Genomic DNA, 20,498 nt, shown 5'->3' on the forward strand with positions numbered 1-20,498 from the left:
TTTAAAATGTCAGCCACGTGGTTTCCTTGACAGGCAAACTGTTGACAAGAACTGGACTCATGCATTTGGTCTAGAAGTGTTATAGCAAGGTACAATACATGCTTTAGCAGATTGCCTAATATCACCTTTTACTTCTTCTCCTTGCAAGATACTGTTCACAGTTGTTTTAAAGATATGGCAGCTGTACAGATAGTGCTGCAATGTTTTGGTTTACTAACACCTTCGTCAACCCAATATAGCAAGTGTCGCCCCCTCCACCTCCCCCCAACAATTTCATCGCTATAGCTATAGGTAATTTATAATCAGTCCAGTGTTGAGCATTAGGTGTTAGGAGGCAAGGAGGTTGAGTTCTAAGTCGAAGCAGAATGAGGGTTAAAGTAAGTGGATGTGCATATATAGTTTCCTGGCCACAGTTTTTATTTACAACTATGAATACACTTAGAATTTGTTAAAGGGTATGTCCTAGTAACTAAAAACAATGAGTTGTTTTTGTGTATTAGCTGAACAGCTCAACAAAAAATGCTGTTCACTGGTAATTATCAAATGGTAGAAATGAATTTATATGATATTTGAGAGTACAGAAGCCTGGTGTAAGGGTAGAAGCTGGAAGTGAGGCATTGTAAGACCTTGATTGTAGCTTCAGCACATATACTTTGAGCACAGAAAATGCTCATGAAATACTTTGTTAAGAGACATTAGCAGTGGTAGTTAAACACAACATTGGGGCTCATTTAGTTGAAAGCGCTGTTTTTGAGATCTAATTTCAAGTTACTCTGCTTCGTATGAGCACTTAGAGAGCGGTGAATGCAAAGACGAAGCTCATGATTCTCATCAAGGGATACGAGGATTCATATTTGATAAAACAATAATGGGTATGGAAATATAAGAATTCCAGAAATATCAAAGGTAAGGTGGTGACGGTGGAGCAGTTTCAAGGCCATAGAAGGATTTGAGTCCCGAATAAGAGCTCCTGGCCCAATAGGATCGCTTGTCTGACTGTTGGGAAATTCACCAAGTTGTCAGAAGGAGTTTTAGAGGCCTTCTGAGGTGGATGCTGATGTAGTAATCCAATTTGCTCATGTCTCAAATGTTGATCAGAGACTTGGCGCAGCTGAATTGAATGAAAATGAGGCTGTAGTCTCCTCTTTCTATAGCGTTATTAAAGTTTACTAGCGAACGTGCAACATCAGTCAGAGTCTGGTAAATGGGTTATAAATAGTTTTGAGACCAGTGGATGAAAGGAAGCAGATGACGTGGTTCCTAATGAGATTGAGTATTAAGCAACATGTAACCATCCAGTATCAGATGGCAGAGAATAGGTCAGTCATCCAAACATGTAGGAAGGAGAAAAAATATAATTGTCATCAGCAGAGATTGATGGAGAAATTGAGTGATGAAATGTCTTGATGAGGTTATTAAGAAGAAGAGGAAGGCAGCCAGTGATGGATATTAGACTATTCCCTCCTGTAAGGAAGTGAGCCTGCAACTGAAGAAGTAAAATGATGCAGAGTTAAAGCAACCTGTGTAGTTGGAAAGACATAGTAGAGCACACAACTATTTCCCCCCAGATTTGACCTTTGGGTCAACGCTATACATTTCAAATGTATCAAGTGGAATAGAGGAATCAAGGTTGATTAGTTTGAGCCAAAGATGGGTGTAATGGGCAGAGGATATCAAGTTGAAGACCTAGAAGCAATGCTTTTTCAGTGGTGTATTCTGTTACCATCTGACAAGTGCGTAGACTTTTGTGACAAAATAAGGACCTTGAACTTGGACTGAAAGTGACTCTGATCTAAATTGTTACCATACTATAGTGTACATTAAATAACACCTCCAAAAAAACTATAAAACTAGCACTCCAAGAGCAAACACATTGTCAGTAGAATACACACCTAAAGTCAGAAGTGTTGAGTTAGGACTTGCTTTTCATATTTATATAGAGGATGAAAAAATAAAGACCTATAAAAGCATTGATTCTGAAGTTGTATCTATAAATACACAAGGAGAGTGCAAAGGCAGAAGCTCTAAATTCACCATAATTTTTCTAGGTAATAGAGTTACTATAACAATGTGAGAAAGGTATCAGGTGAAAAATATCAGGCCTCGTTGTTTAAATGACCTTTTTAGCCTAATGTTATAGATAGTTTATTATTTTAAGACAAAATTATGCATAATGAAACGTTCTCATGCCTTGCCATTCTTAATGTTTTGTGTGTCCTTATTGTAGGATATGAGAAATCTGAGGTTTGCGTTGAAACAAGAAGGTCACAGCAGGAGGGACATCTTTGAAATTCTCACAAAATATGCATTTCCACTATCTCATGGTTTGGTGAGTAAATATTGGCATCTCTTCTGTACTGTGTTAACGAGGTCCTTGCTCCATCGGTTGCTGTCCAGAGAGACCTCCATTTTTTTTCATCTGTACTCCAATAATTCCCTGGGTGTGTCCACCTGGAAGATTATTCACATCAGCCCACAATGTAATTTGTCTGGCTGACATACTGAAATCATATTCAAAGGCCTAAGAGTCTCTTACGGGTCTTATTTTAGAGGTCTCTCTTGATTCAGTGTTGTTTCCTGGAATAAGTCCATGTTGGAAAGGCGGCCCCCAGGGGAGACAGAAGGTGTCTGACTGTCCGCCCCGAGACCCACCTCTCTGGATGGAATAAGCCGAGCGCCGTAGGGAGGCCTCCTTGGCGAGGCTCCTCGCCTACAATCGTAACAGTTGAGCAATCACACTACTTACAGATGGGCACCACACAGGAGGAATATTCATAAGAATCTTTATATAAGTAATTAAGGCAGGTTCTTTGCAGGTTAGCAGGCAAGGATCGAAGGATCCGTAAGGTCTTGATTTCGGGGGTAAGGGGTAGCGGGACAGTCTTGGCACCCAGTGGTGCGTGGATAGTTCAAGGGGTCAGGCCGCGACAGCGTCAGCAGGGCCTCGATGATAGTTCAGCTTGGTCAGGCCGTGACAGCGTCAGCAGGGCCTCGAAGGTGGTTCAGCTTGGTCAGGCCGCGACAGCGTCAGCAGGGCCTCGAAGGTGGTTCAGCTTGGTCAGGCTGCGACAGAGTCAGCAGGGCCTCGAAGGTGGTTCAGCTTGGTCAGACCGCGACAGCGTCAGCAGGGCCTCGAAGGTGGTTCAGCTTGGTCAGGCCGCGACAGCGTCAGCAGGGCCTCGAAGGTGGTTCAGCTTGGTCAGGCCGCTACAGCGTCAGCAGGGCCTCGAAGGTGGTTCAGCTTGGTCAGGCCGCGACAGCAGGGCCTCGAAGGTGGTTCAGCTTGGTCAGGCCGCGACAGCGTCAGCAGGGCCTCGAAGGTTCCGGGTGCAAGAGTCCGGATCAGGATCAGCCGCGACAATGTCAGCAGGGCTTCGACTCCAGGATACAACTGAAGTCCTAATCCAGGGCTGGCCCAGATATAGGACTGGAGTCCTTTGATGTCCGGACCCTCGCGCCTGGGGTTCAGAGGGGCCGGGATGAAGGTGTCCAGACACCCAGCAGGGGGATGGAGCCAGCGCCCAGGGAGGCTGAAGGGCGATCGATACCAGGCGTCCGGGGACGGCTGGAGGCCCTTCGAAACTCCCCTCCTCCGGGCTCTGCCAAGTGGCCACTCTACCACCTGGGAGGATCTTGGTGCCTCGAGGTCGGGGCTTCGCTGAGGCCGGGGCCAGGGATGGCTGCGGCCACGTGCTCGGGACGTGATGGGCCCAAGATGGAGTCGGGCCGGAAATGGTGGTCTGGCATGGTCGCCAGACCGGCGGTGTTGGCGAGCAGGGTCCGCCAGGGTCCCAGGGGGGAGAGCCGTGGGTTGCCAGGGGGGCTGCTCTCGTCGATGGTTCGTGTTCAGGGGGGTCGACGGAGGGCCGATGTCGTCCCAGGCCCGCCATGCGGGAGGGGTAGGACCACGCCACGAGGCCGAGTCCAACACACGTCCCCTCCAGCTGAAGGCGGGGAGAGTCACCCATCTTCCTGGGGATTCTCCTCGTCGAGGCGGAAGAATCGGGACAGGCCGTCAGCATTGGCGTGGTCGTCGCCAGGGCGATGCTCCACCGTGAAGTCCATCCCTTGGAGGGAGATGGACCAGCGCAGCAGCTTTGGGTTTTCGCCACGCATCTGCATCAGCCACCGCAGGGGCCGGTGGTCAGTCTGGACCCGGAAGTGGGTGCCGAAGAGGTAGGGCCTGAGTTTCTTGAGGGCCCATACTACGGCGAAGGCCTCTCTTTCAATGGTGCTCCATCGCTGCTCTCTGGCCAGCAGCCGCCGGCTGATGAAGGCCACAGGATGGTCAATCCCCTCGGGGTCAATCTGGGATAGGACCGCCCGATGCCGTGCTCCGAGGCGTCGGTCTGGACTACAAACTCCCGGCTGTAGTCAGGGGCTTGGAGCACAGGGGCGGTGCACATGGCTGTTTTCAAAGTCTCGAAGGCCACCTGACACGTGGGTGTCCATTGTACTTTTTGTGGCCGGTTCTTCGAGGTCAGTTCAGTGAGGGGCCCCACAATGCTCCCATAGTTCTTGATGAATCGCCGATAATATCCCGTGAGCCCCAGGAAGGCCCGGACGGCTGTCTGGGTGACCGGGGGCTCCCAGGCCACGATGGCGTCAATCTTGGGTTGGAGGGGAGCCACGTGGCCGCTCCCCACTTGGTGTCCCAGGTAGGTCACGGATCCTTGACCTATCTGGCACTTGCTGGCTTTCACAGTTAGTCCGGCCCGGCGGAGGGCCGTCAGGACCTCCCAGAGGTGCTTCAGGTGCTCGGCCCAGTGGAGGCTGTACACCGCAATGTCGTTTAGATAGGCGGCACTGAATTCTTCTAGCCTCACCAGTCTCTGGAAGGTGGCTGGGGCGTTTTTCATGCCGAAGGGCATCACCTTGAATTGGAAGTGGCCATCGGGTGTGGAGAATGCCGACCGCTCCTGGGCGCCTGGAGTGAGGCCGATCTGCCAGTACCCGGCTGTGAGGTCGAAGGTACTGAGGTACTTGGCGGCTCCTAGGCGGTCGATTAGTTCATCGGCCCGGGGGATGGGATGTGCGTCGGTTCTGGTAACAGCATTCAGTCCCCGATAGTCGACACAAAACCTGAGTTCTGGAGGGGTGCCAGGTGCGGCGGCTTTGGGGACCAGAACCACTGGGCTGGCCCCGGGACTGCCGGAGGGTTCGACCACTCCCAGAGCCAGCATCTTGGTAACTTCTGTCTGGATGCAGGCCCAAACTCAGTCGGGAACTCGGTAGGCCCGGTGTCTCACGGGCTGGCTGTCCCCGGTGTCGACATCGTGGACACACCACTGGGTCACCCCGGGGGTGAGGGAGAACAGGTCCGTAAATCGCCCCAACAGTTCTTGGCAGTCTCGGCGTTGCGCTGGGGTCAGGTCGGAGGAGAGAGAGATTCCCTCGACGGAGCCGTCTCTCTCAGCGCACCTTAGGAGGTCGGGCAGGGGCTCGGAGTCGTCTTCGGCCCCATCGTCGGTAGCTAGCAGCAGGCTCAGTTCTGTGCGGGCAAAGTGAGTCTTGAGCCGGTTGGCGTGAAGGACCCATAGGGGGTTTCGGGGGTACTCCATGTCCACGAGATAGGTGACAGGGCTCTTGCGCTCGATCACTTTGAAGGGGCCCGACCATTTGTCCTGGAGGGCACAAGGTTCGACCGGGGACATGACCCAGACCTGCTGGCCCGGCTCGAACTCGATGGATGAAGAGTTCTGGTCATACCAGCGTTTCATGTCCTCCTGACTGGCCTCAAGATTGGCCTCGGCAAGGGCTCGGAACTTCCGAGTCTGGCTTCGGAGGGTCAGGAGGTACCGGTAGACATCCGGCGGTGCGTCTTGGACTGTGGTTTCCCAGCCCTCTTTGACCAGGCTGAGGGGACCTCGAACAGGGTGCCCGTACAAGAGTTCAAAGGGGCTGAAGCCCAGGGATTTCTGTGGTACCTCCCGATAGGCGAACAAGAGGCAGGGCAGCAGGACGTCCCATTTGCGGCGGAGGGGCTCTTCTAGGCCCTGGATCATCCCCTTGAGGGTCCGGTTAAACCGCTCCACAAGTCCATTCCCTTGGGGGTGATACGGGGTGGTGAATTTATACGTGACCCCGCACTGTTGCCACAGGGACCGCATATACCTTGATATAAAGTGTGTGCCCCGATCGCTCACGACTTCTCGGGGGAACCCCACTCGGGAGAAGATCTCCATCAGTGCTCGGCCCACCACGGGAGCCGTTATGGTTCGTAGGGGGATGGCTTCGGGATAGCGGGTGGCATGGTCCACCAGGACGAGGATGAAGCGATGCCCTTGCGAGGTTCGGGGGTCCAGGGGCCCCACGATGTCTATCCCCACTCGTTCGAAGGGAGTGGTCACTACTGGAAAGGGTTGGAGCGGGGCCTTCACCTTCCCTCCGCTCTTTCCGCTTGCTTGGCATGTCGGGCAGGTGCGGCAGTGGTTATGCACATCGTTGCGCATCCTCGGCCAGTAGAAATGGGTCACCAGGCGGCTGTAAGTTTTGTCCTGCCCCAGGTGCCCGGCGAGGGGCACATCGTGTGCCAGGTTCAACAGGAAGTCTCTGAATCGTAGGGGGACCACCAACACTCGGCTGGCCCCTAGCTCGGCAATTTTCTGTTCACTGTATAGGAGGCCGTGGTCCCAGTAGACCCAGTGGGACCCCGAGGTGTCCCCGGTAGCTTGGGCGGTGGCTTGCTGTCGGGTCCCCTCGAGGGAGGGGCAGGCCTTCTGTTCCTGCCGGAATTGTTCTTGGGTGGTACAACCCTCTTGGCGCCATTGGGCTAGTTCGGGGATGTCGCTGAGTTCGGCGCTGCCTTCTTGGTCATGCTCCGATGGCTCGGGCTCGGGGGCGGATTCTTCATTGACTGCGGGCGGTGGGGGCGCGGGCCACTCTGGCTCTTCAGTCGGGGTGGCCTCGGGTGCCGCCAGGGCCCGGGCAGTCATGGATCGGGTCGTCGCGCAGACCCACTCTGGTAGTGCCATCATTCCTAGATGCTCTCTCCGTTCGACTTGGGCCCAGGGAGAGCTCTCGAGGTCGTTTCCAAGGAGGCAGTCCACGGGGGCGTCGTCCCGGATGGTCACTTTGAGGGTGCCCGACACCCCCCCCACTCGAAGGGGATTCGGGCCATCTGACACAGAGTTTCGGAGTTGTCGGCGGCCCTCACGGGGCATCGCACGTTGGGTATGATCTGTTCGGGGGTCACCAAGTGGCAGCGGACGGCCGTCACACTGGCTCCTGTGTCTCGGAGGGCTTCGGTCCGCCGTCCATTGATGTGGACCCACTGATGTTACTTTTGAGTGTTCCTCGGTAGCGGGGCCTGGGGGACCATGTCTCTTCCGCCCAGGCAGGCTAGGGCCATGGCGGCCGGTTCATACTCGGTCTGCCCTTCTTTGTAGACCTCTTCGTCTTCTTCTCCCCCTTCCCCCAGGGCTGCAGCAGCGAACTGGCGGGTCGGAGGCCCGGTGGTGCCGGGGCGCTGGTTCATGGGGTAGAGGGGGTCACTGGCATAGTGACCGGTCCGTTGGCATCTGTGGCAAGCAATGTTCGGGTGGGGCCCCGGCCGTGCTGGTGGGGGCCCTCTTCTGGTCAGGGATGGCGAAGTGTTCTTCTGGGGGGACCCCCGAGGCGGACTCCGGCCCTAGGCCGATCGGAAGTCTCGGCTCCTGTTCTGGCCTCCTCCGCCGCCACGCTGGCGGGGGTGCCCCTGGCCGTTCCGTCCCGCTTCTCCTATCAGGGTCCGGGGGACCCGGGTGCTCACCCATCGATCAGCCTCGACGGCGAGTTTTCGGGGCTCGGTCAGCTTACTGTCGAGGAGATGCTGCCTGAGCTCGACAAAGCAGTTGTTGGAGAGGTGCTCCCAAACGATGAGGTCGAACAGCTGCTCGTAGGTGGACACTTTACTGCCCTTTATCCATCCTTCCAGGGCCCGGCTGTAAAAGTTTACGTACTCCACCCACGTGGTACCGGGAATCTTTTTGCAGTCTCTGAACCTCTGTCGGTACATCTCGGGGGTGAGGCCATACCGGGTGAGCAGGGCATCCTTCATGTGGTCATAGGAGGACATCACGTCCTCGGCCAGCTCTAGCAGGGTGTCTCTTCCTTCGCTGACGAATCTCCCCCATAAGCCGGCACGCCAATCTTTTCGCGGGATGCGGTGCGCGGTCATGGCAACTTCATACACCTTGAACCATTGCTGGATATCGTCATTTTTGTAGTATTCCTTGACGATATCCTTGGGAATGTGGACCTTCGGGTCGGCAGGAGGTGGAGGGTTCCGGATTACCGCGGCGCCAGCCTCTTCGATCTTGGCTTTGATCTCTAGTTCTTTGAGGCCACGCTCGTGTTCGTACGTGAGCTTTTTTTCGTCCAATTCTCTTTGCCTCCGCCTCTCTTCCAGATCTCCCTCTAATCGTAGTTGTTCAATGGCCATTTTCTTAGCTGCTAATTGAAGCTCTCCATCCAGCCGGAGTCGGGCGAGCTCTAGTTCATGGAGCTGACTCCTCTCTCGCTCCCGGGCGTCTTCGTGGGAGAGGCCCGGTTCTTGGTTGGCGGTTCTTTCTTCCCCTGGGGCTACGACTGTACTCAGGGGTACTTCTAGGACAATGTCCTCCTTGGCTTGGGGTGGGGTCGCTCCGGTCTCCACCCAGGTTTGTAATGCGTCTTTAAAATCTTCTTTTGTGCTTAGTCCGGTGGTAGCGATACCTAGGGCTTTGCAGAATTTTTTGAGTTCTTTATGGGTGTACTCCTCTAATAGTTCTTTCTGGAATTCTGCGGTTGTTCCGGCTTCTTTAGTAGTCATCGTGGTTGTGGGTCTCTGTTAGTAGTGGCGAGTTACTCGCTGTACGATTTGCGCGGGCTCGGATCCCGTCGCTTGCCACCAATGTTGGAAAGGCGGCCCCCAGGGGAGACAGAAGGTGTCTGACTGTCCGCCCCGAGACCCACCTCTCTGGATGGAATAAGCCGAGCGCCGTAGGGAGGCCTCCTTGGCGAGGCTCCTCGCCTACAATCGTAACAGTTGAGCAATCACACTACTTACAGATGGGCACCACACAGGAGGAATATTCATAAGAATCTTTATATAAGTAATTAAGGCAGGTTCTTTGCAGGTTAGCAGACAAGGATCGAAGGATCCGTAAGGTCTTGATTTCGGGGGTAAGGGGTAGCGGGACAGTCTTGGCACCCAGTGGTGCGTGGATAGTTCAAGGGGTCAGGCCGCGACAGCGTCAGCAGGGCCTCGATGATAGTTCAGCTTGGTCAGGCCGCGACAGCGTCAGCAGGGCCTCGAAGGTGGTTCAGCTTGGTCAGGCCGCGACAGCGTCAGCAGTGCCTCGAGGGTGGTTCAGCTCGGTCAGGCCGCGACCGCGTCAGCAGGGCCTCGAAGGTGGTTCAGCTTGGTCAGGCCGCGTCAGCGTCAGCAGGGCCTCGAAGGTGGTTCAGCTTGGTCAGGCCGCTACAGCGTCAGCAGGGCCTCGAAGGTGGTTCAGCTTGGTCAGGCCGCGACAGCGTCAGCAGGGCCTCGAAGGTGGTTCAGCTTGGTCAGGCCGCGACAGCGTCAGCAGGGCCTCGAAGGTTCCAGGTGCAAGAGTCCGGATCAGGATCAGCCGCGACAATGTCAGCAGGGCTTCGACTCCAGGATACAACTGAAGTCCTAATCCAGGGCTGGCCCAGATATAGGACTGGAGTCCTTTGATGTCTGGACCCTCGCGCCTGGGGTTCAGAGGGGCCGGGATAAAGGTGTCCAGACACCCAGCAGGGGGGTGGAGCCAGCGCCCAGGGAGGCTGAAGGGCGATCGATACCAGGCGTCCGGGGACGGCTGGAGGCCCTTCGAAACTCCCCTCCTCCGGGCTCTGCCAAGTGGCCACTCTACCACCTGGGAGGATCTTGGTGCCTCGAGGTCGGGGCTTCGCTGAGGCCGGGGCCAGGGATGGCTGCGGCCACGTGCTCGGGACGTGATGGGCCCAAGATGGAGTCGGGCCGGAAATGGTGGTCTGGCATGGTCGCCAGACCGGCGGTGTTGGCGAGCAGGGTCCGCCAGGGTCCCAGGGAGGAGAGCCGTGGGTTGCCAGGGGGCTGCTCTCGTCGATGGTTCGTGTTCAGGGGGGTCGACGGAGGGCCGATGTCGTCCCAGGCCCGCCATGCGGGAGGGGTAGGACCACGCCACGAGGCCGAGTCCAACAGTCCAGGAAACCAAGGATTTAGCTACTGCAGGAGTTAAATTGAGATGAAATTTATTGTTGATTAATTAAAATCTTCACAACGTATAGAACAAATAAATTCAATTAAAAAAACTATCAATTATTTTTTTTAATATTTTTTTTTCCAAATAATACACGTACAATACTTGCACTGAGTCGCCAAACTGCACCACAAATCTATGCACATCCTCCTGAAACATGAAAAGGTCAACAATAATAACGACATTTGAGTTCAGGGATCCTCCAACACTTCCGGAACAACCGTAGACATCGGGGAGTACAGATGTCGCCCCTGTAGGTATTCCAAGGCCCCCAGATCTTTCTCCATTTCTTGGGTCTACCCTTTGCCACATACACTGCCCGCTCTCGGAACATGCACCAATCCAGATCATCCATCCATTTCCCAACCGTCGGTGGCTGAGCCGCACCCCACAACTGAGCTATATTGCGGGTCGCTATACTACAAGCCAACGTTGTCCACACCTTTCCATGAGCGCTAAGGTCTGTCGGGTTCCAAACATTCAAAAGACAACATCTCGCTTCCAATTCAAATTCCACTCCCCACACCTCTCACCTTGGCATGAACAGCCGACCAATACCTTTGAACGTGGGCGCACTCCCACAAAATGTGAAAAAAGGTTCCCAACTCACCACACCCTCTCCTGCACTCTCCTCTGTCGGCCAGACCCATTCGCACTAGCCGTGGGCCCGTCACACAACTGCGATGTAGAATCTTTAGTTGAACCAGGCGAAGCCTCATCTGGACAGCCACAACCCGTGGAGAGGCCACCGCCTCCCTCCAATCCTCATCGTCAAGCAACAAACCGTCGGCCGTCCATTGATCTCTGAGGGCCACCAACAGATCCTCCGCATGATTAACTAGCTTCTTATAAACCAAAGAAATCGCTTTCGTCGGGAGGTGACCATCGAGCACCCTATCCTCCAACGGGGAGGCCTCCGGGGGCATCCCTCCAGGGGGAATGTTAGCCAGCAGCGCATGCCAAATCTGAAAATAACGGAACCGCTCACTCCCGTGCATCTGATATCGTTCTTGCAGGGTCTCGAAGGGGAGGATACCATCCTTCGCCCAGAGATCCCAATAAGGTCCCACTTGTCGAATCCTTAAGATTTCCACAGGCTGCCCAATAGTTCCGAGTTCCAAAGGGGAGTTGCCAATGTAATTTTCCCTTCCCAGCCAAGGGAAACAATCAATTATTAAACAGCCTTGAATTACCATAACTAAAATTCACAGTTAATAGTGGATCATGAGGGCATTCAAACATACAAATCAAGAAACATTTAAGATCACAGTCCTCATAAAATCAACAAACTTTGCAAAACAACCTTTAATCCGACAGTCTTCACAGGAGAGAACTGTATTTTTGAAGTATACAAGCCTTAACCATTTCCTTAGAGCAGATAGTAAATGATAACAAAGACAAATTAGATGTAAAATAGTCTTCCTACCATTCAAGCATAAGCCAGACCTACTGTTAACAGTCCAAAAGATGTAAGCTCAAACACATCCTGCAAAAGAAACAAGGTATGTAAAAATGTATACCTTATTCTTGATGTTAATGGGTTTCTTAAATGATTGAGTAGAGGAGATTGTGTCTAGGTGTAAGGTATTTACTTTGCCTCTTTTCAAATACTATAATCAGTCCTTTCTTCACATCGGTGGAGGGCGGGCTAGAGCGGTCGACCTCGGTTCGAGACTCTGAAGGGACACTCAACATTCTGTGACTCTTGGCAAATCACTTACTCTCCCTGTGCCTAACAAAAATGAATGTGTCCATCTGTAACATAACTGGTGCTCATCTAAAGCACTCTGATGCCTTCAGGTCTAGTTCACGCTTTATGAAACTCCACAAAATAATATCTTGAACCTGTAACTAGGAATTTATAAGATGCAACTGAAACCACATTTCAGATTGGGGCTTCTAGCTGCAGATTCCTCCCCTTTTGAATATTCCCCAAACGTCAAATTGTATCCGGAAACTTTTCAGCAGCATCTTTGCTCGCTAGAAGGTAGCACCTTGCAGCTCTGCCCTGATGCCGTTCTGGAAATGATGAGCCTATATTGGTCTCTCCCATGCGCTGATTACAGTTCTTTTCATTCAGTGGCACTGGACGCTGATCCGAAGCTCCCTTTCTGTCTCCTGTGTACAGGGGATGTTGCCCCCCCAAAAACTGCAGGTTTCAAGTCCTGTAGGAGCTATCGCAAACAAATGTCTGTGACAGATCCCACCAGGTGCGCTTGGTGTGCCTGGGGTTGGGCCACATCTCTAAGGCCGGCATCGTTTGTGCATTGATGAAGCTGAAGGACATCAGGGAATGTTTGAGGTATGCTTGTTTCCGGTCCAGGGAAGGCATAGCTTGGCAGTTCGGGCTGGACTGTTCCCATGAGACACAGGGCCAAGGCTGATTTGCATATATCTGTGTCTGAACTGGTGTGGCGATGTGAGCTAAAGAACGATGATGGATTCAAACCAGATCTGTGACTGGGGGATGAGTGTCTGAAAAGTTTCAGCACTCCGTCCATCATCACCTTGTGTTTGCTTTGTTCGCCCTAAGTTGGCAGGGTATGCTCAGACGTGGGTCCCTTGCTCACTTTGCCACTGGATTAAAGGCATGCTCTAGTTCTTTGGAGCTATACCTTCTCCCTCTGACACACCTCTATTTGTAATACCGGGTTCATCCTCTGTGTCAGTTGGACCCTCTATGCCCATTTTGCCATCGGCTCCACTGTTGACCCTGCTTGTGGCCCGAGACCTGTGCTGATCCTGGGTTCCTCAATGTCTCCGCCGGCCCCGGGTTCCTCACTGCTGTGCTGATGCTGAATGAGGAGGGCCTGATCGTTCTCTCTAGTGTTGGATTGGTACTGATTCAACCTCGACTAAAGTTGTGCCCAATTCACCCGAAGCGCCTCTTCTTCCACTGAACATACTAGCCCCTGTGAGAGGCAGCCATTTTGCACTCCCTCCAGGGATGTGGGAATTTCTATAGACCAACGCCCAGGACATATTGTTTGGGGTCAAAGGCAACAGGTTTTCATGTGTATGTTGTCCTTGGGACAAGTAGTCCCAACCCCATGCAGCACAAACCCTTTGGTTGCCAGTTTGCAGTACCACATTTTGGATCAGGGAAGGGCACGGTCTCCATTTAAGGTAATTCTTTTGCCCATATGTTAATTCTGTTCAAACCTGTATTTATGGATCTCAAAGAAACACGTTAGTTAGATCTCTTACCTTAGAATAACCCCCAGGCGTCAGACTGGATCCGGAAAGTTTTCGTCATGAGTACCCCTGCGTGTCGGTAAGGCGTCGTCTGCGGCTCTGCGTCTGTCGTCGGCGTCGTGATCGCCGGGATTACGTCGCTGGAGTACTTAGCCGCCGCCCTCGCGCGCTGACGTCAATCAATCAGGAGTTTGTTAAAGCGCAACTACTCACCCGTAAGGGTCTCAAGATGCTAGGGGTGGGGGGGTGCAGGTTCCATTCCATCAAGGAGGGCGTCTGTCAAAGAGCCAGGTTTTGAGGTTTCTTGCGAAGATGGGGAGCGATGTCTGTCTGAGGTGAAGCGGAAGGGCGTTCCATGCTTTTGGCAGACGGGACCAGTAATTAGTCGTAATCTAATAGCTCACTACCACTCGACCAGAAATCTCCGCTCCTCCCAGGCCTTTCTAGTCCTAATACCCAAAGTAAAAAGAGCAAGAGCTGGCGGCAGGATGTTTGCACTGAACGCTGCCAGGCTGTGGAACTTTCTCCCTTTTCAACTTCGAGCCAATCCCAATCTGCTGTCATTCCGGAAACAATTAAAAACCTTCCTGTTCACTACCCCCTGTTAACTCTTCCGGCTGATTCCCTTTTAAGTGTTTGTTACTACTAGCCTGCACTAGCGCTTGGACGCCCCTGGGCAGCAATTGCGCTCTATAAATTCACTTTTCATTTCATTTTCATGCTTTGGCCGCGAGGAAGGAGAAGGAGCGGCCTCCCGATCTGGTCTTTCTGGTGCGGCGTAGGAGAGCTGGGCTGATCGTAGGGTCCTTTGGGGTGCGTGGAATTTGAGCCGGCTGTTCAGGTATGCTGGTCCGGTGCCGTGGAGGGCCTTGTGTGCGTGGGTGAGCATCTTAAAGGTGACGTCAGTTCTTCTTTTTTCCACGCCAGCAAGCGCAGATCGGGGAAGAACGTTCCCTTTGTCATTTTTTGACTAACTTTTTGGACAATTTTGTCTATCTTTTTCGAGTCGATTCGACTCCTGGTGCCAGTAGGGATGCCCGGTTTCAAGCCGTGTGACGCCTATCACCGACTGATGTCGGTAACCAACCCCCACCGTCGGTTTTGTTAAAGAACGAATACACCAGCGCACATCACATAAAGTCACTTTTATCCTTGTGCAATCAGCACTTTTCTCCAATTCATATTCTCGCAGAGACACTCCTTTTCAATCCAAGAGAGTCACGTTGTGTAGAAAATGTGTTTTTTATTTCTTTTAAAACAAAGTGCTTCACAGCCGACATGCGTTTTGCCCTTTGCGGGCTTCCTCAAGGCTGTAAATCATACATAAAAAACAAATTGTAACCTCCTTGTCCTAGACATTTTCCATTAAACATTACTACTATTCAATATGTGTTTTTAGATATCACCTCATCCGGTCGTGTGATAACAAACCTACAAACTGACCACCAAAGACTAGTTTAAGAATATCATGCTGTTTACGGTGCTTTATTTACAACAACCCATATATAGGTTGCAGTTGTAAAGCATAGGCAAGTGGACAGCCACCATGTGATTTCACCAATATCTATAAAATAATATGAACACCTAAACTTAAGGGCCCCAAGTGTAAAACTGAACAAACCACACCTGGACTCGTGCAGAAAAAAGCACCATAAATACAGAAAGAATAAAAGCTACCAATGAGAGGCAAGTGTTTAACAAGCTCACCTAATGTCCAATGTATTCAGCACTTTAATAGTTAACCGCATGCGTGCGGGCGGAATTCCGCCCGTACGCTGGGTTTTTAAAAATCACGTGTTACGTGACGAGCTGGGCTCGTCATGAGCGTGCGAGGAGGCTACGCCATGACGAGCCCAGCTCGTCATGAGCGTCGAAGGGGTTAAGAGTATAGGCTTGTCACTTTGAGTAACTCTGTGAAGGGAATTCGTGAAATTTAGCTCAGATACTATTCTCTTTTGGAGCTTAACATTTCATTTAGTCATAGAGCTTAAGTAACACAAAAGAACCATAGTCCAGAATCTTACCTTGGTACAAGATTCACCAAGAATAAGGTTCAATCTATCCGAGCACAAACAATATAAGCAGTAATCTTCGTATTTTATAGTCGAGCCCTGATAAGTTCCATCTATTGTATAAAGGAAATTACTATAACAAAAAGAGGTGGGCAGATGGTCCTTTTCTAATGCTTGAGGTGGATAAGCATTTAACACCAAGGTTGCACTCAATATTCAACATTTGAATTTCATACATAGGTGAATCTTTTTTCTCAAAGGAAGTAGACATGTTTTGATGTGCAGATCTGGTATAGCAAATCTGCCCTCTTGTGATGTTTAACCAACTTTTTGTTGGCTACGTGGGCGCTAAGAAGGGACCGGCGGTGCACAAACGGACCATCTCTCGGTACGTTGTTTAATACATCAAGGTCTGTTATTCCTTGGCTGAAAAGGATCCTCCTGAGGGGCTGCGCGCCCATTCCACTCGGGCCGCGGCGGCTACTACGGCACTGGGACGGGGAGTCCCTTTGCAGGACATTTGTCAGGCTGCCATATGGGCCTTGCTGCACACGTTTGGTAAGCACTACGGCTTAGACAGCCAGGTCCGGAGAGACGGCTTCTTTGGCCGTTCGGTTCTCCAGGACTTCCTAGTGTGATCCTGGTTCGCAGACCTACCACCGGGGTTGGTATTGCTGGGGTATTTATTCTAAGGTAAGGAATCGAACTAACGTGTTTATTTCAGATGCACAAGTTACTTACCTTTTTGTTAACGATATATCTGCAAAAAACATTAGTTCGTTATATTCCTTACCGCCCCACCCATCCTTCCCGTTCTGCGAACCGATATCTAGGGTTAAGGTCATCCCTTTCAGGGCCCTAGTTTCATGGCACCAGTGTCGGTTTCTTGCATGGCTCTACTTTCCTGGCACGGAAAACAGTGTACAGAATTGACGTCAGCGCGCAAGGGCGGCGTCTTAAGTACTCCAACGACGTCATCCCAGCGATCACGACGCCAACGACGGACGTGGAGCTGCAGACGACGCCTACCGACGTGCAGGGGTACTGCTGACGAAAACTTTCCGGATCCAGTCTTAAGCCTGAGGGTTATTCTAAGCTAAGGAATCTAACTAACTAAAGTTTCTTACAGATATATCGTTCCCGAAGGTAAGTAACCTGTGCTTTATTAATTGAAAGCATTTATTATTAGGGTGAGTGAGCATTCTATGTAAATGTAAGCTCTGACTGGACACAGTATAAAAATATGTACACACGTTTTCAAGGGTCAGCAATATGAGGCTATGTATAATGCTCCCAGAATGCTCTCCGATTTGATACAAATATTTGTGGAAGCTTGAAAGCAAGGTTGATGATTCTGTGGTTTCAAAATAAAATGTTGATAAAAAAAATTAAAGCAGGAAAAAAAACATTATTCTGAACTACTGTAAAATTTCAGGTACCTATTCTTTGCATCATCTTTTAGTAACTTGTTGAAGCATGCTAGTATTTCCCAAAAATATTCAAATGGAAATTCAGTGTAACCAGTTTCATTAAGATTATGGGAAACAAAAATAAACAAGCAATGGCAAAGCCATTAGGTCTGAAATTAGTGGTCAGTTTTTTAGTTTTGTCAATGTGTGACTTATTTTGGCATGGTTTTTGTAAAACCTTATTGGTGTAGGAGCTGCCGGGCCCTCATCATTATAACAAACATTGGCAAAAGCAAAAATTATTTTTTTGGTCTCAAAAAGCACACACTGCCACAGTAGTTACTGGCACTGAATAAAGCTACTTTGTGTGCAGATATGCTCCTTGTGAAAGAGCAGAATGTTGTCACTTACAGTGAAGCCTGCCAATACAGAGCAAGAGAGAGAGACATCATTTTAATAAACGCATATAGTTACGACCAACGCCAGATCAAATTAGGGGCCCGATTTTTTTTAAAGAAAGCTCGAAAGTGCACCCAAGCGTATGCACTTGCATTAAGTGCAGCTATATGGCTTTCTTGAATTCCCAAGAATTTACAGAAGTAGGTCAATAAATAGTACTCCTAGAAAATATTTGTGAACAGCATTTTAGCATGAGCAAATATGCATTTGCAGATTTGCTCATGCAAAAATCTTAATGTTTGCAAGTTTATTTTCCCAACAACAACTTTTTTCCCAACCCTAGAAGAAGGTTAACGTCTGCCATTGTTAGGAGTAAATTTCCAACATAGTGCTTTGTGAACGTATGGAGAGATGCCCATGTAGCTACCTAACATAGGTCCAGGATAGAAACTCCTCATGCCAACGCAGTGGTAGCAGCTTTGGCCCAGGTAGAATGAGCATGCAGTCAGTCTGTAGGCTGCTTTTTTCTGTGACGGCAGTTCCTGCCAGTGCTTTATAAATGACTGACAGCTTGGTTGTCATTTATAAATCTGGTGGGTGGTCCATCCACCAGGGCGGCAGAGTAATTTACTCCGTTGCCCTGTTGGAACATTGGGCCGTCGGCCATGATCTAAATTGGGCCCTTAGGTCCACTTGTATGATGGAAAAATTTAGCTTGTTTCTAATTGCGACTTGCAATTAGGAAGTTGCAAAATTCAATGTACTTATAGTGTCTCAGACACATTTAGTGGTTCCCTATATGGTCGCTGTTGGAAATGATCCTTTTTGCAGGGTTATCCCCAAACTTTTGGCTTCTTCCTCCCTTATTTTTCCTGCCCTGTGGTTGTTGGCTATAGGACTCTGGGCATTTTACCACTGCTGATCAGTGCTGAAGTGCATATGCTCTCTGCATAGATTGTTATTATGATTGGTTATCCATGATTGGCATATTTGTTTTACCAGTAGGTCCCTAGTAAAGTGCACTGAGTGTGCCAGGGCTGGTGATTCAAATGCTACTAGTGGGCCTGCAGCACTAGTTGTGCCACCCACATGAGTAGCCCTAAAATGGTGTCTCAGGCCTGCCACCGCAGTGCCTGTGTGCAGTTGCTAACTGCCATACTGACCTGACCAGTGTCCCCACTGGCCAGGCCTAACCCTTCCCTTTCTGTACACATTGGACACCCCTATGGAAGGCCCAAGGTACCCCCCTGGGCAGTGTGCAGTGTATGTGAAAGGTAGGGCATGTACTAGTGTGAGGGACATGCTCTGATAGTGAAATACTGCCAATTTCGTTTTTCACTATTGAAAGGCTATCTTGCCCTTAGGCTATAATGGGGAATGCTGTGTATAATTTTTACCTGCATATCTTCCCTTAGGAGCCAGATAGAAAATTGAAGTTTGGTATCCCTGAACTCAGAATTTAATATCCCATCTTTTAGGAAGGATGGTTTTTAATTCCTGTGTTTGAAAATAGCACTTTTAAAAGTGGCTGTTTTCTTGTCTAACCTTTCTATGTGCCTCTGCATGTTTGTGAGTTGTCTGGTTTGTGAGTGACAGGGGATGGGGTGGCTCCAGGAGGTTGGGTGAGTTAGAACTGGGGTGAATAGCTCCATCTGCATCTTGAGTGGTGGGAGGGGATAGCACTTGGGTCTGAATAGAGCTGTGCCTGCCTTCCACAATGCTGGCTCCACCTCCTGCTGGGCGGCTGACGACTCTGCCCCTCTCTCTCAAATTAAAGAAGTAGTCATGTAAACAGAGTGCTCCAGGACTGACCAGAACTGCTTTGGACTAGGCAAAGGCCTCTCTGCCTTTAGAGAACAAATGTAATATTGGTATAAAAAGGATACCCAGATCCCAGAACTTTAGATCATCCTGGAATCAAGAAGGAACCTCAACCAAGGAGAAAAGCTGAAAGACTGAAGAGAAAGGACTGTCCTGCTGTCTGTTTGTGGGCTGACCTGCTGACCTGCAGATGCTATTCTGCCAAGGAGAGGGGAAAGACTTTGCTGTTGCTGTGTCCCCTTGCTTGAAGAGATCCTCAAGGGCGGGAGAAGAGCTGGCCTCCTGTTGAGAAGTCCCAGGAACAAAAGAGCTTCACCCCCAGCTTCCCCCCTGAACTCTGCTGTGTGAGTTCTGACCTGCCTGGAGAGCTTGATCCATTTGTGGGGCCTCTGGAGGTTGTTTCCTGTTGTTTGGGGAGCTGGACAAGAAGAAAAGAAGAAAATCTACAATTTGCACGTATCACTCGCTTGCGGAGCTCATCGTAAACAGTGCAAGAAGATTTCCGTCCCCGCTAAGATCTGTTGCAAGAACCGACGCATCGTTCGCAGAGCCTGTCGTCGCTGTGAGAACCGTTGCATCGCTTGCTTGTGGACCGCATCCTGTCACAGCGAACATTGTCGCAGAGTCCAACGCTTGGGTGCATCGCCGCTGCACTGAAGATTGTCATCGCCCCGAAGATCGTCTCATCGTGCCTGTGCGAGACGCTTTCTACCGGAGAACCTGCACCCTGGAATCCATACAAGGTATTGCATCGCTCTCCATTCAGACCGGATTCGTCGCAACACGCCCGCTGCGTACAGCGGGTTGTCTCATCGCCTCCCCAGGGTCTCAGGAGTGACGCATCGCTTGTTTATCAATGCTGCAGTTGCCGCTAAGAACTTTTGTCGCATCCTACAGATACTTTGGGCTAAAACTGGCGCAAACCCTAGAACTCTTTTTAAATCATATTCTTGAACTGTGTATGTTGGATTTTTGTCATTTTGGTCTTGTGCAGTTTAGATAAAAACACTTTATTTGTCTATTTGTGGTGTTTTCACTGTGTTACAGTACAAATACTTTACACATTGCCTTTGATAAGCTTGTCTGCTCGTGCCAAGCTACCAAGGGGGTGAGCAGGGGTTATCTAAAGAGTGTATCCCCCTTACCCTGACTAGAAGCAAGTGTCCCTATTTGGACATTGGTACCTACCTCTGCCAACTAAAGACCCCCAGATCTAACAGTCGCAATTTACCTGCTGCATCAATATTCTTGAGGCAGGTCGCAGTTTGCGACCCATTGTGATCACAGGGATGGTGTTCTGCTGGGGTTAGCAGACCACCATATCTTGATTGCTTTTTAAATAAAGCATTTTTTTTTAATGCAGCCTGCTCCTAAAAGATGTGAGTGCCCACATTCACAAAGGGGAAAGGGTACCTTGGGGACACCTTCCTGTT

General features: G+C 50.6%; 1 protein-coding gene across 4 annotated transcripts in view; it reads left to right on the forward strand.

The window, feature by feature from the left end:
• The window catches only part of MTM1 (myotubularin 1), a 739,022-nt gene that overhangs the window by 293,519 nt on the left and 425,005 nt on the right, over positions 1-20,498 (forward strand). For all 4 annotated transcript variants that reach the window (XM_078688643.1, XM_078688645.1, XM_078688646.1 and 1 more), the window contains exon 6: positions 2,228-2,329. In XM_078688643.1, coding sequence (XP_078544769.1) covers positions 2,228-2,329 — 102 coding nt within the window. The remainder of the gene's footprint in view (positions 1-2,227; positions 2,330-20,498) is intronic.

The sequence above is a fragment of the Lissotriton helveticus genome, chromosome 4_1 (genome assembly GCF_964261635.1).
Source record: "Lissotriton helveticus chromosome 4_1, aLisHel1.1, whole genome shotgun sequence".
In the NCBI taxonomy this organism is placed as follows: Eukaryota; Metazoa; Chordata; class Amphibia; order Caudata; family Salamandridae; genus Lissotriton; species Lissotriton helveticus.